This window comes from Equus caballus, chromosome 4 (assembly GCF_041296265.1).
Source record: "Equus caballus isolate H_3958 breed thoroughbred chromosome 4, TB-T2T, whole genome shotgun sequence".
NCBI lineage: Eukaryota > Metazoa > Chordata > Mammalia > Perissodactyla > Equidae > Equus > Equus caballus.
The window spans coordinates 79071495-79092430 of NC_091687.1; the positions used below are offsets into that span (position 1 = coordinate 79071495).

General features: G+C 41.0%; 1 protein-coding gene across 7 annotated transcripts in view; it reads right to left on the bottom strand.

The window, feature by feature from the left end:
- CTTNBP2 (cortactin binding protein 2) overlaps positions 1-7683 on the bottom strand; it is a 152986-nt gene extending 145303 nt beyond the window's left edge. For 2 of the 7 annotated variants that reach the window (XM_070264283.1, XM_070264279.1), the window contains exon 1: positions 7443-7668. In XM_070264283.1, coding sequence (XP_070120384.1) covers positions 7443-7523 — 81 coding nt within the window. In that variant the 5' untranslated portion in view covers positions 7524-7668. 7 annotated transcript variants of the gene reach the window in all.
- Positions 7684-20936: the final 13253 nt, after the last annotated feature.

The following is a 20936-nucleotide window of genomic DNA, read 5'->3' on the forward strand; positions in this document are numbered from 1 at the left end:
AGCGCTTCTTAACACCTAATTTTAAAAATCTGGCACAGGCAGCTTAAACTAATCCAGAGTCTGGTCATTAAACAGAGAGCAAGCCTTCTTTGGGACATAAACAAATGTATCTATATGAAAGAGGACACAATCCCAAACTCTTACTGTTCCACACAGCAGTTTTCAACAACTCTGAATTACCGGGGGTGGTCATGGGTGGGGGTGAGGGCAGAGGCATTCTTCCAGGTTTTGTCATACAGGCAGAGAGAGAAACAGACAGACAGAAAAGGAGGAAGACGACAACAGAGGACCTGGCTGAACCGTCATCCTAAAGGGCCAGAACTGAACACAGGCCAATACCAAGTTTCCTCCACTACCACCTGCCCTCACCAAAAATAATCTAACACACTGGGTTTATGTACACAATTCAACAGTCACAGCCAAATAGGGCCAGAAGACCCTTACTTATATCCTTTAAGAATTAATGGAGTCAGCACATTAATTATTGCCAAAAAGCGTTTAGGAGGTATTATGAGCCACAGTGGCAGAAGTGCCCCTCAGAGCTTTGCCGAAACATATCAGCTATGGTTAAAATCTAGTGACTAAACAAAAAAGCAGACACATTCTCTGCTTCTTTCCACAGACACCAAGAGCATCTCTTCCAGTTTCAAATCTAGTAGGTTGTGCCTACATGTGATCAACGAATTTACCACATGAAAGCGAGCAGGGTACCTGAGAAAGCAGATGGACTGGAAGGACATTATTTCTTCTCTTTGGGTCTCAGGTTTCTCAGTGGTTAAATGAGAACGCTGCACTAAGTCACCTAAAATCTCTTCCAGCCCCCAAATGCCCTGATTTCACAAACCATCAGGGTAACTGGATTACTAGACTGAGGAAATTCAGGTCATTCCCTGAAGCCTTTGAGAAATACTTGAGGAAAATTGATTTTGCCTCTTTGCTCAGAAGTTACAGAAATGTATTTTCCTCCCAGTTTAATAGTGCATGCTAACAATTAATAATGCATTTAGAACTTTCTGTGTAAGCAAAATTTAGCTTTCGGGATGAATAACAAAGGCTGTAAAGAAAGGAAAAGCAATGAAACTCATCTTGAGATTTCAAATAGAAAATCAAAATTTGAAGACTATCATTAACATGAAAAAAACACATCCAAATTTCTAGGTACATAAAACATTTACAATATTAAGAAAATGTGAATTTAGCCAGTTATAAGGATTTTCATAAAGAAAAGTTAATCTTTTCATGCTCTGAAACTATTTCAAATCTCTAAAGTTATGTCTTGCTTTGAGATTATTCCTCCTGATTTCTCTCTACACAGAAGGTGTTCCTGAGAGGGTTTGAATACCTCTGCTTTTCTTCTTCCTAAACCTCCTTTCTCCTCTAACTCATCTTCAGGACAAAGCTCAAGTCCCACTTTCATATGTTTTTCCAGACTCCAGAAATCTGTTGTTCTTTCAACTCAGTCTTAGAGTCTGTTTTACTACTTTATTTGGCAATGAATTGTGTCCTGCCTTGTGTATTTCCTCATGATATTAAACTTACCTATACTAGTTTCTCATCTCTACTAGATGCGTCAGGACAGCAAGAGTATTATATCTTTACATAATTTTACCCATCAGGTATGCCCCCCCACACACACTTTTAGTATAAAATGCCTATCTCACTCAGAATAAAAACACAAAGCATGTGAGTGATGCGTAAATGATATGCCAGTCTTACTAAGATACAACATTATGGCCCACTCTAGGGGCAACTAAGTAACTGATCATCCAATCATTTTCATTCATTATTTCAAAAGCTGTTTAGAATAATCTAAACTAGGGCAACTTGGTGTGTGCCTTTAAAGCAACATAGTGAGAAGTCGGGGTCATGTGCCTCAAATCAACCACATTGCCTGGGGTCTTTCATACAAGACAAGCAACTCAGTGTAGTGGAAGGAGGTAAAACTGACAATTAAACAGACTGTCAGGAAGGAAACCTGGTAATGGATGCAACTAATTTTAAGTAGAGAAAACTGGAATAAAAAGCAGAAAACTAGCTTAGTCAGGGGTGGTAGCCTCTGATAATTAAGCACAGCCACCTCCCTTTTCCTCCTTTCAGATCTCCTCTCAGTCTCCATTTCCTCTTTGGAAAGAAAGGACTACCTCTCAGATAAAACAAATGTCTACTTCCATCCTAATTCAGCTTTTCAATGTTACATCAGCCCTACATGGGAGAGGGATCATCTTCACACGCAAGCGGGCATCCAGATCCAATAATTGTCCTTTAAGAAGCTTAAAATGCATTGAAGAATATCATCTCAATTATCTGTAGATGACAAATGTCAGCACGCTGATTTTCAAATGAAGAGGCTGAGAGATACGGACAGCTAAATGATGTTCTTACAGTTATACAGCCCTCCTGTGGAAGGGCTCAGGCCTTTGGAATCATCTTATTGCCTTTTCAACGAAATATAAAAATCTCAAAACCAAATCATTTGCAAACAAGTATCCATTCCACACAGCAATGTTAACTTGTCTATACTGCACTTACCATAATAACCTTTTAAATCGATCCTCAATCTATTTGGTCATTGACTAACAATTTATTCCAAGAAAACAATTTTTTTTTTTAAATCAGGATTTCTGCATGGATGGCATCATACTGTGTACAGCATTAATAATATGGTCTCATTATTTTTGTACAAGTTATTTGTGACAGATTAAAACTTTACAAGTCCTTTGCTATCAATGTCATCATCACCTCTCTTGCAACTATTCTCCATTTCTTTACCTAATCATCAAAGACAAAAGACAAGTTTCCTTTCCTACGTTATAGAAGTCTTGCAAAGGAGCTCCGATAGAGAAGAATACACCCAAGTGCATTGAAATAAAGTCTCCTTCTAAAGCAATACTCAGATGTGCTTAGGCGGACAGGAGAGAAACTGGCTCCATCCTTCCTAGGTACAGAATTGAATTCTAGCCCCACATTTCTGGGCATTTGCAGACTATTTCAAAGCCTTGCCCAACCTCTTCTTCCTGCCCAATCCCTCCTTTTATTCCTTTTTCCTGTTTTCAAACTTCCCTGCATTTCTCTCTTGACCCCCTCTCCATCATTCCCTCCTCCACACTCCACTGAGTGATCTGGCCTTGGCTCTATTACTGGAAGAATTCAGGCTGGGAGGGTGCAGGTTCCATCCCACCGCCACCACATCCCCAGCTTCAATCATTGTTTTCAAGAGAGAAAATCTAAACAGAAAACTAGTCATGTTGGAAATTAAATTTTTTTTAAAAATCGGTGAAGTATCTGAAACGTCATTGAGAAAAGCAGCTTGGAAAGGCATAATATAAAAATGAAAATCAAAAAGGATAAGAATTAGGGTCATCTTTCTGAAACAAGAAAAGATCTATAATATTTACAATGGTAATTACTACAAATCACAGGCCAACAGTTTCACTACAAGCTGGTAACACACAAAGTAAAATTTCCAGTTAGCCAATCAACACTAAGTCTTACGACACAGCTGCTTGGTGAGTGTTCATCTTCTTCATTCAACAAATATTGCTGGAACACTTACTATGTGCCTGGAACTGTGTTCAGCAACCTTTGCTTTCTTTTACAAACAAAACCGAAACAGCTCCTCTTGGAGGGGAGGCTGCTCTCTCTCAGCCACAGCCTTGCTGTCCATACGATCCACAGCAGATATTTGCAAATGGCTGACTAAGTACGAAGTCTGTGAAACATTTTCTCACCTCATAAAATTACATGAAACACAAGAGGATAGAACCAACTGGCAATCTAGCCTGGGCATGGATTCAATCACAAGAGAGGACAAACGCTTGTCTCTAAACAAAACCGTTCCTGTGAGAAACGTAGTAACAATGGTAGCTACAATAACGAAGTCCAAAACACAAGTGCAAACAGAAATAGACAACCTATTATTTAAGAAGGAAAAAAGTAAAGAGTGAAAAGCATCAGGTTGAAAGCAGTTATATTCTAATCTTTGGGGAATATTTTAGTCTACTTCCTCAACTTCTAAGCTATTTTTCTAAAGCAAGTAGTTGAGACTGAAATTGAAGACTCTAGGCTCATTTCTGAAAGCCTCTCACAGGTGTCCCAGGCCACCTCTCAAGGCATCCTAGGAACCAGCCACACTTGCACTCAGCTTCCTGCAGTTTCCCTGTCCAAGTCCTCCTTAAATCTCAAGGCCCAACTCAAATCCATCTTTCTGTGTTACGTGTCCAGATCTTTCCACTAGGAATCCTCTCCACAACTCTTCCTCCCCAGACTCCTAAGGCAAATTATTTGTGCCTCTAATAACACCATCATCTCTGATTAGATTTCTAGATGTCAGTCAGTTTCCACCACTGGAATGTGTTACTTTAGGGCAGCAAAGATGATACTCATCATGTCTCCATTTCAGTAAGCGTTTCCATAATGTGTATGAAATCTAGATTATCTCCTACCCAAAAATTATACTGTGAAACTTTCAATATTCTATAGCTGCCATATAACTATAACTTAGGGTTTGTTTTTGTTTTTTAAGAAAGCTTAACAAAATTGCCTAGGAAGTTTCTTTTCATTGCATTTACACTCAATTTTGTCACCTGGAAACAAAAATTTGAAGGTGCTAGCTGTTAATTTGCTTAATATTACTGCTGTGCATTTTTAACAAAATTGTCCAACTTTTTTTTTTCTGCCACTATCACCGTGACAAAAAAATTTATATCTACTTTTGGCATATTAGTTGCTCCAGAAAAGCCCAGAATGACAGGAATGTTGGTCCGCTTCCCAAACACAGCTCTAAAAAGATCTCCATTTTCCTTTCACTCTGAAATTCTTTGGTGACAATAAAAAGTAGGAAGATTTGTTTTCCATACTGCCTTACCCGTTAGAAGTTATTTTCAGAGTAGAAATAGCAATACAGCCTATAAAAGTCACATTTTGCTAAGGCACTGAAAATAGCACGGTTCACAGCAAAGACTATTAATATGATCCTACTGAATAATGTAGCTGTTACCCAGCTCTACACTTGGGAAGTTTTCAGGATTTAAACAGCGAAGAACAAGGATCACAAACTAAATTTAAAACACTCCACTGAAAATCATATTAAGCTGAAAACTATAAATTAAACTTGTCTCTAAGCAACAATCTAAATAGTCAAAACTTAGTGAAAACACTCACTTTCAAAAATAGCCTACTGCTCGGGAGTCTCCATTGGCTCATAACTGCCAAATGTATGTATAAAAATGCATAATATGTAAACCAACTTGAAATGAAACCTCTAAAATGCAAAAAATTATTCACTAAAAACGAAAAAGATTTTAAGTCCTCAGTTGCCATGAACTCAAAATGCATCAAAATGTCTTTGATTTTTAATCATTAGATAAGGAGCAGTTATAATGACAAATATCATTCCTCAACCTAGATTTCTTTACCATAAAAATCAGTCAACGGGTCAAGTGGCTGATATGGGAGTACCTTATTAAGTGAAAAGTAAAATACCCAGTTTACTGCATAAGAAGCCATCATCAAAATTTTACCAAAAAGTCGAGAATTATTTCAAAAAACAATCAGATCACAAGTCCTTAGCGCACCTCCTCAGAACCCTAAAGGATTCTATGGAAACATCAAAGGGATTTCAGTCACAGATTTTCCCTGGCTATTACCCTTAACCAGGGGGAAATGATCAAACCCCTATCTATCAGCAGAGAAAATCAGACTCCTGAAAATTTTAAGCAGCAGAAAGGGAACACTGGCCTTGTTAACACAAAAATCTGCCTGGCACCCAAGTTTCTGTTTACAATCTAACCAAATAAAACTACAGATCAGCTACAGATCAGCTACAGATCATAAATCAGATGTTTGCGTTTGGTTTAATTGTCAGGTGATTAAAATACTGAGGGTTACACAAAGAAGCCCATTTTAAGTCGATTAAACAAACAAATACAACCTTCCTGGGAAAGGAGAAACACACACTCCTCTTTCTTTTTCCTCTCACTCCCCTCCCCATCTCTTGGGGATGAAGGTACCCAGCCTTTTCAACTTCCCTGAGAGGCTTGTTGTCTTAATAGCTAGCTTCCTTACTGTACCTCACAGAGGGGAACGATTCACTGCATCACAAGCAGGCAGGTTTCGTCTGAAATCTTAAGAAAGTTCATATTTTCCATGTAAAGAGAGAAAAAAATCAATTTTCCTCAAAGTTTCAAATCAAAACTCGCCAGTTTCACAAGTGGAAATCAGCAGCCTTCCACCTCCGTTTTTTCCTTCTCTCCCTGTTTTTCTTTTCCTTTCCAAGCTCAGCTCCTCTTAAGCCCAAGTAGCTTCCTCCCCATCCCTTCTCTACCTCTTCAGAAAGCCCTACCTCTACACAGAGAGGAAGTTAGTACAGCCCTGGCTATTTACACCTGGTCCTGCCCTCTGCTACTCGTGCGGCACCAACTCTGCTCAGGTCCTGGGAAGAACTGAGGGGCGTCCCTGGTGGCGCGCTCCATCCCACCCGGAATCTCCGGTGGGAGCAGCGGGATCGCGCCAGGGATGGGAGGCGCTCCCAGAGCTGCTTTTCTTTGCAGATCCTTGCAGCTCCTGCGAAGCTGCTTCCCAAATCCCGAGAACGTTTGCACCCAGGAAATGTAGATCTAGCCCTCACCCAAGGTAGAAGCTGGAAACCACCATTGAGTCTCTGTGCACGGGGATAGTCTGGGGGTGAAAATGGGAACCAGCGATGGGTGGAAGCTCATTCGGCTTCTAGACCCCAGCAAAAAAGAACAATGTGTTGCTACCAGGTGCTGAACCTCCACCTCGCCCGGGTATCGTTTTGGGAAGAACAAGAACACCCCCCCCCCCCAACCCCACCTCACCCCACCCCACCTCTCCCAAAAAGCCAACACCACCAAGTGATGGGGCAGCAGGCAGCTAGGACCCAAGGCGCCAGCGCTCAGCGGCAGCAGCGCCCACAGCCGGGCACGGGGCCTCTCCCCAGGGGCCTCAGGCACACGAACACACACAATGGGCATCCCCACACCTGCTCGGCGATGATCCGCCTCCCCTCGCTGCTTTCCCGGGTCCGCTGAGAGGTGCCAGGCACCCACGAGACACGCGCCCACAACCACGCGTGCCACGAGAGGAGAACAATGGGGGGTCAAGTTCGCCAGGAAACACACCCCAGCCCTCGCCGGGGGCCAAACCCGACCTCCGCGGAGGGAGTGCGCGTAGGGGTCGCACGGGACGCACGCGGGGAGCCCCGAGAACCGGGCGGACGGGGGCTGCTTCCCGCGGGGCTGGGAAAGGACAAGAGGGATCCTTAGCCCGACGACCGCCTGGCCCCACTCAACCCGGCCTCCGGCCCTAAGGGCGCCCCGTGGAAGGGGCACCCCGAGGAAGGGGCACCCTGAGGAGCGCGGGCTTGCGGAGCGCCCTGGGGCGCCCATCCCGGGACCCCGCGCCCACCCCGGAACCTCGGTTACCGCCGCCTCCGCCGTGGCCCCCGCCGCGTCCTCCGGGGAGCGGGAGAAGTCGGGCTCGCAGCTCGCGCCGTCCGTCGCCATCTTCCTGCCCTGGCAGATCCGAATGCGAGCTCGGAGCGGCGGCTCCGGGCTCAGCCCTCTCGGCGCGGGCGGCGCTTAACCCGCTGCGGTCCAGGGACGCGGGCGCTCGCAGCCCGGCCGCCGCCGCGCTCCCTCCTCCCGCGCCGCCGCCCCCGCCGCCTTAACCCGCTGCGCGCCGCAGCGCCGCCCGCCGCCCGGTCCCCGCCCCGCGGCAGCCGTCAGCCGGCTCGTCGAGATCCGGGAGACGGGCACATGCCCAGGCCGGGGTACGGCCCGGCGCGCAGACGAGGGAAGCAAAGCCACTGGGGGAGGCGAAGCAAGAAAGAGCCGGAGAGGGGACTCGCCCGCCTCGCACAGCCCCCACCAACCCGGTGGTGCACAGACCCACCGGATTAAATGTCAAAGCCCCCAGAATCCGAATTCTCTATAAGAGCAAGGAAAATCCTTCACTTCTGTTCCCTCTGTCCCATCTCTAGGAATCACATAAGGCACCGTTTTCTTTTTTCTTAAATTCGTTTCTTTTGGGGGCGGGGGGAGGGCTGCCCCCAGGCCATTTTTACCTCCTGGTGTATATATCTGCTTTTATTTTATTCTCCTTCTCCAAAACCCAGCAACTCCCAGATCAAAGTGCATCCTGGCACCCTTTATTACGCTGCCCCTGGCCCCTAGGCCTATCCCTTTCTATGCAATCTCTTTTTCAAGAAAGGTGAAGCAGAGCCCGCTTTTTGTTCTTTGACCCCAAGTCTGAGTTATTTTCTGAAGGGCTAACCAAGAAATTTTAAGTGCCATCGCTTATAAAGGGAAGCTCTCAACTTTTAAGGGAATTTAAAAGAATTGCCTCCATGTGGTGGGGACACATACACCAAAAAAAACCTTCCCTAAGAATTGATTTTATGGGAGTTATAGGTCTCAGAAGATATTTCATGATATGAGTGAGTTAGGCCCAAACTCTCAATTTTCCCTTCCCACATCTGACTGAATCCCTCCCTTTCCTGCCAATACCCAGGATGTGAAAATCTATCACCTTATCAAGACCATATGGTACAGGCCTTCCCAAATCACCAGATCCCAAAAATGTGTGGAAAACACAAAATCAAATGGAGGCATTCAAGCTGTGTCTCAACGAAGTAAAGTCAAACCACAACCAAATCCTGGACTTGAAATTCTGCAAGATGAATGACTGGAATGTTCAGTCCAAGGGTTAGAGATCAAGCTCATTTTTAAAAATGGCAGACTCCTAATGAAAAGTTTTGGCAATTTAATTGCTTTGCTTTCCAAATTGCATCTAAATATGACACAAACCAGGGCAGAGGACATCTTTTCTTCAAAGACCCTGAAAGAAATTGATCAATAAATTGTAGAAAGTTTCCTTCCAGAAGAGGTCTACATCAAGAAAGGACCTTCACCTGGAACCCCAGGGTTAAGGGTCACAGGTTGAGAAATCACCTCCAGGTTATCCTGTAGACAAAGGTGTTCATTTATTTATTTTCTTTGACTTTACTCTGATAGCTACTCCCTCTCTTAACCTTATGGTTTCCATCTCTGTTCATTATACCACTTTCTTTTATCAAATATTCTCTCTGAAATTGCTCACTATTAGAATAACTAGACTCCTTATAAGATGAAAGAAAAGCATTTGACAGTAAAATTTAGATGCTGAACTGATAGCAAAAATTTGAAGTTCAAACTAAAAGCATTCCTTGTTCTTTTCAAAATGCATTTTCACACATCACAAGGCAATGAATTTTCTTGATACTTGATATTGATGCTGCCTTACTACCCAAGAAATTGACTGGCTCACTTCTGGGGAAAAGAAAAAAAAGAATAAAATAATAAATTTCACTCAGGGGTTAAGAACTAGGAATATGACATGACAATATCCCCAGGAGGCAGATCCCATTGGTTTTATACATACAGCTCAACTTTAAAAGATCATCATTGGGAAGAAACAGCTTCTATTAGTCTAAATACAATTTAAAGCATAATCATGCCACAAAAGAATCAATCCCTGAGTGATTTCTTCCCTCTCGCCTCCTTTTTTATTTTTTTTCAAATGAAAAATAAACTGTTAAAAAAATCACAGGACAGCACATTTTGTAACTGCCAACTTCAGGACCTGGGAAGGAAAATAAACAGAGTTTTGTCTCTATCTTAAAGCTGCCACTGCCCGCTGCTGTGGGTTGACGGAATATCCGACCCTAATGCACAGAAGTAGCACACTAGGAGTTAACTCCCTCACAGTGGCCTGGCCCCGGGCTGCTTCTCCACCAGGAGGACACTTGCTGGTTTAAAATCTCTCCTGAGAATTAGCCTCTGTTGAGATTGCAAATTAACTCTTTCTGAAAGACTTTTCTTTGCACAAAGACAAGCTCTATTAGAGTCAAACCAAACAGATTTGAAAGGGTAGTGACTTGATGGCTCCAGAAGTTAAATCTTTTGACGCTTTGTTAAACAGCTAAATAAATTTTAAAAAAGACGTCCCAGGGCTGAAGTGAAAATTTCTGAAAGGCAGGGGAAAAGAAGAGAGATGAAAGTATAAGCAGGAAGAAAAGAAATCCCTGTAACAAACCTGAATCATGATTTGGGGACAGCCCCATGGCCTAGTGGTTGGGGCCCAGGGTTCGCAGGTTCAGATCCTGGGCGCAGACCTGCACGTGTTCATCGGGCCATACTGTGGCAGCATCCTAGATAGAAGAACTAGAATGACCTACAACTAGGATATACAACTATGTACTGGGGCTTTGGAGAGAAAAAAAAAAAAGAGTCATGATTTTTAATCAGTGAATTTCATTCAGCATTAAAATGGAAAGAGAGAGATTGACTATATTGCAAACAGAGAAAACTATGTTACTTTTTTTTTCTTCTTTGAACATAGTGATGTGGATGACCCACCGACAGAAGAATTTGACACAAATTATTTTCTGAACCCTGGTATAGAGGTATTTGTGCTGAGCCATAGAGCATTCGTCCAGATTCTCTTTGAAGACCAGTGAAATGGGTTACTGCAGCGAGGAATGCAGACTGTAGTTGGGGAACCAAGTGGTTTTCTGATTAAACCATGGCCTCGGCCTCACCAGCCACATCCTCCAACAGACTAAAACAAAAACCCAGAGAGTTATACATAATGATGGGCCGAGACGCTTCCTCCCATAAGAGAAGATAAAAGAACGTACACATATCCTAAAACAGTTTCCCTCTTGGAATAAGAGAATTCTTTATTTCAGTCAAATGACAACATTTATGTTAACTCCAGAGAGCAAACCATATGTTATCATGTCTTGGTATTGCCAAATGACAAAATTACTGAGGAGCAAATCATTTCTGACTGTATCCACAAGGCTATAGTTATACAATTTAAATATTCCAGACCATGCTTATCCCTGTCTACACCACGGTGACCAACCTAGGAAGCCCCAAATCTTGACATCACGAACTCTAACAAAGAGCACAGATGAGCTTGGGGTGCCCTATATCTATCACATGCTATTGAAACCAGGACATTGCCAGAAACGAGTTTTCGTGTGACCCAGCTACATTCTCTCATCGTCAACTTGTCATTATCTGCATGTGCTTAGGCTCTTTGTGGATTTCACTCAGTAAATTTAATCCTAATCTAGTTAGCCACTCTTGTCAACAAGAAAGGCCTCCTCCAGCAACTGCAGTTGGTGTGTGCCAAGGGAATGCAAGCTAATTTTACCTAAGCTAAAGCAAAACATAATTAGGAAATTAAATCTTCTAGGTAGGAAGTGAGCCAAAGCTAAACATAAATATATCATTATAATCACTCCCAGCCCATTTTATTACCAATTCTAGCTATGAACTGCATTTGGTTATTCAGTGCTAACGTGATGTCCAAAGAGAAGATTTTATTGAAGAGTTAAAGGTACAGTAAGAACATTATTTCCCAGCCTAGTCACTCTAAGAACAGAAACTGGGGCTAATACAGAACAATGAAGCAGTATTGGTTCAGTTCTATTGAATGTTTTTAAAATCCTAAACCATTACTTGTTGGTTTGTACTCTTATCTGCAGAAGTCATTTACAAGAGTAAGTTTTAGTGCAGAAGGATGTTTTAGTGCAAAACCATTATGGAAAAACAATTTTGACAAAGAAATCTGGCCCACTTCTGCCCTCATTCACCTGAATTGGGAAGGAATCTGAATATTTCCATTTATTCAGCCTCTTTAGCAACCCCACAAGCTTGCAGTATGTAGTTACTAAGCAACCACTAATGCAGGGGTGTTTATACCATTAGGTATTAATTATAGGAAGCTTTATTTTTCTTAGAAAGTTTAGAAACTATATAAATAGATTGTGAGATCAGACCCTTCTCTGCTCTGATTAGGAGTGCAGAGCTAGCTATAAAACCAAAACTGAGATTTTTTTTCATTATAGGGTATGTATTGTTCAATTCAAGAGGAAATGTAGTGTTTGAAGAATTACTAAGAAAACTATAGATTGATGCCCTTCGGTTTTTATAAATATGCAGATGGCATTTATGATTGACTCAGTGATGATTTACTTATGATATAAAATGCAGAAGAAAAGCCATAAATGTATAGCTCTCCCATGTAAAACTGTGCAATAAATCAATGCATCCACATTTCCCAGACAGTCATAATCATTAGCTGTACACTAAGTTAATGGAGTTTCAAATACTTTTGGAATTTTGGAGACATAAATTCTACCTCACAATGCCCAAAATCTCACTTGATGACAATAGTTGTTTTGTCCACCAAGACATTTTTTGATTGATTCAAATCAGTTGGGCTCGTTGAAAATTGCCTGGAAATGTGATACCTTTATTTGAAAAGAAATAATGTAAATTTAGAGAGAAGTTATTCGATTAACCAACAAATACAAAATAAAATTAAATTCATAATATTTATGAAAGTCATTGCTAGACTTGAAGACTTACTTGCCTTTCTGATTCAAGAACTGAAGGGAAAAGAAAGCATTGGTGTTGCTATTCTCGTTCTCAGGAAGGCGAAGTCACTTGTATAATAGTGAAAATACTTCTGACAGATCAGCATTAAGGTTTGAGTAGTCTGGAATGTATTATTCTGGCAATTAAAGAAATATCTAACCACTGAAGTAGTTTTGTGTTAGCAATACAATATTTTTTCCTCATGGAAAAACAGAAATAGGCACATACTCTTCTTTCCTATCAGAGTCAACATCTCTTTATCATTACATCATCACTTAATACTCATGATTTATCACTTTCAGCATTAACATCTTCTTTGTTAGGAATCAATTCAGTTGGGATGTATTGTACCACTTTTTCCTTCATTCGCTATCTGCGAAGGACCTTACTTTGTCAGTTTTCAGCCTCCCCCTCCTGACCACTGACCATCCAAAAGGCATGATACCATATGGGTCACAAGACACCTTTGCTTGACATTTTCTGCTTGGATCAGCCCTCAACCCCTACCTAATTTGGCCATAGATACCATTGGAATGGTGGTGGGGAACTCCATTCTCAGAATTTAAAATCTGAGGTGGTGGCAAAGGAGGAGTTGATCTGAACGTGCTCAAGACCCCCTGAGCTTGAGGAGTGGATAAAGACACCTTGCTTACAAATACCACATTGTATGCTTCCATTTCCTGTAAAAAAAAATCATTTTTAGAGCTATAGAAATGCACAGAAATGGAATCATAGATTCAAACATGAGTGGTAAAGCAATAAAGCGTCTAAGAAAAATATTTTCATGAACTTGTAGATCAGAACCTAAGCCCTTACTTTTAACACAATTTAATTTACAAATCTTTTTCTCGTATGGTTAGTGTTTTGTGTCCTGTTTATGAAATCTTTTCTCAGCTCCTTAGCCTCCCAGATGCTGTTTTCTGTTGGCTTTCTTGGAGGCTCGTTGCACATGCCCAGCTTAGAATTCAGCCTGAAATCTGAGAGGAAACTGTGTACAGAGTTTTTGGATTCTTCCTCTTACGTTCCTTCTTCTCTGGTTCCTTGTCCTTCAAGTCCCAGACACATTGGCAACCCCTAAATCCTGACCTTTATATCCTTAGCCCAGAAAACTCATCTTTATTCCCCAACTGTCCTCCACTCCCATCCTACTCCTTCTGTCAAGAATCATAGTTCCTCAAGTCCTGCTTGCGTTCATGGCTCACCAATGCCTTCTGACAGTTGTTTCGTATATATTGTTTCACTTTTTCTTGTTGTTTTCAGTTGGAGGGTTGGCTCAATTACTAGCCTCTCTGTCATGACTGGAACTGAAAACCACATGTGTTTACTTTTAGAGAGAGTGTTTATAACTAACAAAACTTCCTAATCTTCCCTTGCCTAGTCAGAGTGTATCCAGGACCATATTATTTGTTTTCTCATCCCAGGGATTGGGGGAACCCAGTTTAGACTCTCCAGTTGCTATTGACAAACAGAATCCAGGCACTGATCTGCTACCTCATCTATAGTCAGACATGAAAAACGATATTGGCAATTAAGGATGACATTGCAGCAATAGAATATAATTCCATGATGTACGAACTCTATTACCAGGCTTAAAATGTAGCTACGTTCCTCTTATTTCTAGGGAGTGCCATGCCCGCATAGGTTTCAGAAAATGAGAGAAAAGTTAGAGATTGAAAAGAGGAGGAGAGGAAGAAGAGAGTGAGGGTGGCCTTGGGTTTCCCTCATTTAAGAGACTGATGGTTAAATGGATGTCTTTCAAAGAACAAAGGCATCTGAAATGTGAAGATTCTGGCACATTCTTGGAACCTTTGGCAGATTTTCTGGACTTCAAGGTCAAATGAAGATGATGGCTCTGTAGGAATGTTAACTTCAAGTCTGCAGTACCTAACACTGACCTAGCACATGACAAGCAGTGGAGAAATGCTAAATCAAATTAATCCAATGAAGCTGATGGGTGGATTGATGGAAAGACAGACGAATAAATGGATGAAGTAAATACTACCAATTACTTACTTTTTTGTGTCATTGGCCCCTTGGGCATTGTCATGAAACCGATGGATTCCTTCTCAGAAAAAAAGATTAAATGCAAAGAATATAAGATAAAATTGTAAATGAAACCAGTTATATTCAAATCCAGTGATTAAAATTCTGCATATAAAAAACAAATGTGTAAGTTAGCAAGAGATGTGCTTCTTTATAAACACGATAAGTAACATGATATAGTCGTGGGCCCCATAAGTAATGCAATTTTGAAGTTTCTGTGAGTGTAAATCATATTTTGAGATCTCTACAACAATTGTATTGAGAATTTATAATATATCTCTGATTTCTATTGTGATGAAGTCATAGGTATTGCCAGGTCTATTGTGGCCTATTGCCTAAATTCTTAATTGAAGTAAATTCTAACTATCAGTGAGAGGTTAATGAACATGAAAATATAATTCATATTACTTTCATGGACTTCCCATGGAATTCTATCTGTGAACCCATAGTTTGGAACCTTGCTCTCTAGATATCAGGGAGAGTTCATACTTGTTAAAATGAAAATTTCCACCCAACTTGACACATTTAGTGAGTTGTATATATAAATATGTATTTATATAAAATGTGGGCATATATATAAATATCTTTTATTTTTGAAGGGAGGAGGATTAAAATTTAGATATGATAGGCCAAGTAAGGTGTGCTGAGAAGAGAGAGCTTAAAGATTCCCAAATGTAGAGTAGACCCCCACCCCTCCAACAAAACCAAACAAAACAATTCAGGTCACACACTGTGGAGTGGTGTTAGTACAGGGCTCCATGACGAAGAGCCTCAGTCTAACCATGTGGCTTTGGGCAAGTGCTTCTCTCAGTTACCTCATCAGTTAAGTGGTAATCATAATGGCTCTTGCCTTATAGGGTTGTTGAGAGGATTAAATTGATTTATTCATTTTAGGCACTTAGGACAGTATCTGGCCCCCAGTAAACTTCCAATAAGTTTTGACTCTTCACTCTTTTCATGCTCTGTACATACCTTTTAAAGAATGAACAGTCACCCTAATATATATGATTCTACAATTATACAACAATCCTAACAAGGCTATTTATATAAATTTTTCATTTTAAACCAAATATTCCAGGATTTTAGGTTAAGTAGTAAAAACTCTCCACCAGTGCTCACAGAAGTCATAATAGGGAAATGCGGGATGAGTCGCAGGAGTCAGTTCCATCCAATTGACTGTTGTTACATTTAGTGCAGGTCTCTTTTTTATCAAATGAGGAAATACATTTTAATTAAATGTACATAGTATTGGTTCAAAAATATCACTAGGGGTTATGTAGAGCTGAGGTCACAAACTCTGGCTTAGTCCAGGCCTTTAGATCCAAATCAAGCCTTGTCCAAGCCAACAGGCTAAATCCAGTGAGCAGACGTGTTTTGTTTGACTCATACAATGTTTTCCTTTTAAAAAAGGAATAAATTGCCAACATTTAAGAAGTAGAGAATTTAATTTAAAAATTCGGCTTTCCAACCTCTCAAGAATTCAGAGGACCTGATACCACTGGGCTCACACTTGAGTCCCTTTGAGACTGAGGCATGTCCTCTCCAGCCTGCTGGAATTTCCACCTGCCTTGTTTTATTTGCCTTTACTTCTGTGTTTCCCATAAGGACATTTACTTGCTTGTCTTCCATAGGATTTTAAATTCATGATGTCTAATGCAAAACATTGTAGTTTAGGTGATTCCAATAAGATGTAATTCATTTTATTCATTTCAGTAAAAAGGGTAAAAGAAACTTGGACTGAAAAACATGTCTAAGTCCTGGTGATGCAAGTATCTTGCCATTCGTCATCAAAATGCCTGCTAACAATTCATAAATCCTCTAAAAAAGGTTGATATATGCATCTATTCTCAGCTGAATTGTGCCCCCTTCAAAATTCCTATGTTGAAGTCCTAACCTCCAGTACCTCAGAATGTGACTATATTTGGAGAAAGAATCTTTACAGAGGTAATAAGGTAAAATGAGGTCATTTGGGTGGACCCTAAACCAACGTGATTGGTGTCCTTATAAGAAGAGATTAGGACACAGACACACAGAGGGAAGACCATCTGGGAAGACCACCTAGAAACCAAGGAGAGAGGCCTCAGAAGAAACCAACCTGACGACACCCTGATGTTGGACTTTTAGCCTCCAAAACTGTGAGAAAATAAATTTCAGTTGCTTCAGCCACCCAGTCTATGGTACTTTGTTATGGCAGCCTGAGCAAACTAATATGGTATTTGTTCTGAATGAGCTCATCCTTCCTCTGCTCTCCCACAACTGGCCATTATGTCAATCAGCTCGTCTCTAGGGTAAGAAGAAGTTCTGGATGGACTCGAGGCAGTGTGGGGTGCCCTGGTGCTTCTCAGGGCAAGTATTCCCTCAGACAATCCCGAAGTTCATCACAAGCAATTTGTCCTTAATAATAGGCATACTGAAGTTTGCTGTTTTCTTTGGTACCGAAAATGAGATCAGATTCAAGGTCATTTCTATATCATCTCATTCCTTTGATTTTGATATGCTTTAAGGAGTCTGAGAAAAAGAGGATTTATAGCCAGCCCACCAAGCATCATACAAAGTTTGTCACAAGCCTGAAGTGTGCCCCACATGCAAACCTTTTCCATCAACGTGCCAGGGCTCAGAACCGCCCACACTACACTACTCCAGGGGACACTATGCACTCAGCAGCCCCATGTTCCCCAGAAGCCTGTGAAGGCTGAATAAGATTCAGAAACACTAGTTGTAAATTAAGATGCAGGGGATTTGGTGCTAGAAGACCTGTTTGACCTGAAGCAAGTGACTGATCTTCACTGAATCTCTTTCTCTCTCTATAAAACAGGAATGAGCATTCAATACTTACTTCACAGGGTTGTTGTGAGGATTAAATGAGATTAACATGCACAAGTGTCTGGAATGCTGAAAAGAGCTATACAAGGAGTATTATGACCTCAAGTTGCCTCCCAGCCCTCGGGTTCAAGGATTCTGTCAAGCTGGACATCTGCAGCCTCATTATTAAGAAATACCACCAGCCCTCAGTTGGGTCAGACCCTGTTGGAACTTCTGTCCTATGTACACACATATTTCTGGGCTCTTCATTAAGGAAAGGCTTTCGGGGTTAAAGCATGGAAGGAGTTTCTCTTTCCGTCACTACTATGTTTTTTGTAAGTGAAATTTCCCCTGTCAGAACACATCAAGATACCATGGTGACAATTGCTATAGAAATGCTAGATTTAGAAAGAAATGAGGTGATTTCAATTGTTTCCTGCTACCCATGCAACAGCCTAAAGCAACCTGTGCCAGCCAGATGACTGAAAGTGACCACCTGCCCGGAATCTCTGGACCACTCTCTGCTCTAGAACCCGAGACTCCCACTTCCTAAGGCCTTTCAGAGGTTGTGCATAGAATTGAGTCCCAGCCTAATGTTACCTGGGACACAGATAAACTGGGACAACATTAACAGAGCTGCGTTTTTTTAAATCCATAATTATCCACTTGAATCCAGATGACAGGTCATTAAATCGAATGACTACAAGGGACAGGTATGTCGGATATCTGAATAAGGGTGGCCAGGTGTGTAAGACAATAGAGAACGGTAGGAACAACAGGAACGTGCAGGTTCTATCCAACTAAGGAGAAAATGTCCTTGAATTGCGTCAAGAAACAAACTCAGCAATGTCAGAGCTTCCAATGTTTCAAGAGAAAGAAGAAATCAAATGTTTATGTGAAATTTCCCAATTTTAAAAACATATCTGCAAGTCAAATCTGGCCATGGCTGCCAGTGTTCTGATGAATGGATGCCCCCAATCCAGGAATCACCTTCCCCTAGCCTTAAAGTATGGAAAAATGGGAGCATGCTAAAAATGTGCATTCTCAGTGGCCTTCCCAGGTATCCCCACTGAATAAGCCCCTTTTGGAGGCTAAACAGCTGCATCTTTTAATCAGCAGCCCAGGAGATTCATCTGCAGATCACTCAGGGACCACCTTTAGGAGCACACGGCTGAAGACAGCAAGCTCCTCATAAGCTAATGTCCATCTGTATCTCCCCTGGGCCCTGCACAGTACCAGGCACAGGAAGTTTTAGTAGTGAGCGAATTCTTCCGCATCGTAGTGCTGTATCATAACACTAGTAAATGTTTACGAAAACTTGAATTAACTCATTTTTATCTGTCTTCAGGTGGCTAGCAAAGCCCCCAAAATACAAGATACTAAGCAAATACAGGAAAATAAATTTATATTGAGGCAGGAGAGAAGAGCAAGGAAAATTCTGGAATATGGGACAATTTCTGGGGAGAGCCGGCCTGGGTGAGTGGGCTTCAGTGTATGACCCCATAGCATACAGCTCAGAGGCACTGAGAAGTGTTTAAAGATATCAAAATAAAATTGACTGTTTCATCACAATAGCAAAGTTTGATACAGTGGAAAATAATCAGACAATTACCATTTATCTTCAGGTATTTTGATTTGTCAAAATTAGGGTGATTAATAAAATACATCTATGAATTAAGGACAGATAGTAATAGAGATCTCTCAATCAAAAGACAATAAATATTGATATTTTACATCAAACTCCAGATTTTCCTGTCAATTCCCTTGAAACTCATTTATATATTCCTCTAATTATCTTTAGAGTGAATCACAAGTTCTCATTTATTGAAAGTATCTATGCAGCAATACTTCCTGCTTCTCAGGGGAGGGGTGGTGAATTTTTAATCGATGTTGATTTAGGAACACACTGTGAAGAATATTTAAAAGGATTCGATTTTTTCAAATTAATTATTTTGAAGGTCGGCATAGTAAAAATGATAAGGATATAACAAAAACAATATGCAGTTATGTTTAGAATTTTCTTACAAATTATAAGGATTCCGTGCTCCCCACCAACTTTTTTCTACAGAAACTGGAATCTTCTTGCTCCCTTCTCTGTCTGAAGATCCTAGCTACTGGGACCCCTTGAAGCATTCACAGGCTGGGCATCTTATCTCAACTTCAATGCCTGTGTCCTCTCTGTTTATCTACTGAATCTCTCCCTTTTTGCCTCATGACTGTATTTGATTATCCTAATATAAGTGTTGGCAAACTTTTTCTATAAAGTGCAAGGTAGTAAATATTTTAGACTTGTAGGCCGTATGGTGTAGCAACAACTCAACTCTGCCCTATGTAGTGTGAGAACAGCTATAGAGGTTGGACCAGATTTGTCTTGCAAGCCATATTTTGCTTACCCCTGTTCCAATAGAAAATTATGTGCTTTTTACATTGTTTACAATTGTATCTTGTCTTCCCAAATAGACTGTACGTTCCTTGCAGACAGGAAAGTCTAAATCCTGTTTTCCAACACCTCTAGGACTTTGGCCTACAATGTTTTGATCATTATTTGGGTTTGATGAATGTTTGTTTGTTGATTGTTGGCTAATTATTTGATTTCATGTGTGTGTGGAGAAAGTGTGTAGGGAAAAGTCTCAGAAAATGACAGAATTTTTTTAGAGGAAGAGACCTTGGCCATCATCCATCCTCTGACTTTATAGACAAACCCAAGGTCCAGATGGGCTCATGATTTCAGCCATACAGGAGGTCACACGTTATGCTTCATATATAAATGCAATTCTAGTGAACACAACTTTATCAGGCTTCTTTTAACGTTCTAATGAAATGAGCTGAGCTCTCATCCCATACAACGCAGGTGTGTCCAGTGCCCTCCTTTGTATTTCTAAGGATTTTCTAGAGGTATTTCAGTCCCCTGATGTTATTCCCTTACTCGCTGCTCTGAATCCTTACCTTTTGACCCTCTTGCCCTCAGATCTCCCAATCATGCCATAAGTTTCTTTTTTCTGCACAGTGGAAGATCTGTTCTTAGTTTTTCAATCATGAAAAACTTCTCCACATTTTAAACCCAATGAGCCTTTTAATAAATGTAAAAATCTAATCCCCTGCTGATTCAGAAATGCATCCCCCTAACCCTGCTGAAAGTCACCAACCTTTGTGTATTTCCAGCAGCCAAGATGGATGAATTTTACTTTCAGGAGTTCGAATCATAAAAACAATTATTTTTCAAAATATAAAATTGCATTATTATGCCAAATACTCTTTTTCTTACTGCACACACTGCACATACCTCCAGAGATTCTAATTCCCACCTCCAAACGCAGACATCCATGCCTCCCTGTGCCTAAAGGAGCTGAATCTTGCTCCAACCCTGGCAGAAAACCTGGGATAAATTTACAGACAAGGCTCAGATTCGAGAGAACAGACAGCTTATGGTAACATTCTGCTCCTTCTGGAGTCATACACAAAGTAGGCAGCCAATTTAAAAAAGTTCATTAGAGGGAAGTAAAGCATCCTTAGCACCCCTACTGACAAAGATTTGATGCTTAAAGTGATCTCAGAGTATGTGCATAATCAAAGACTTAAGATGTCCGACAAATAGCAGTAAGGGCTCTTGTCTAAAGAAACAGCCCTGAAGTACAGATGAGT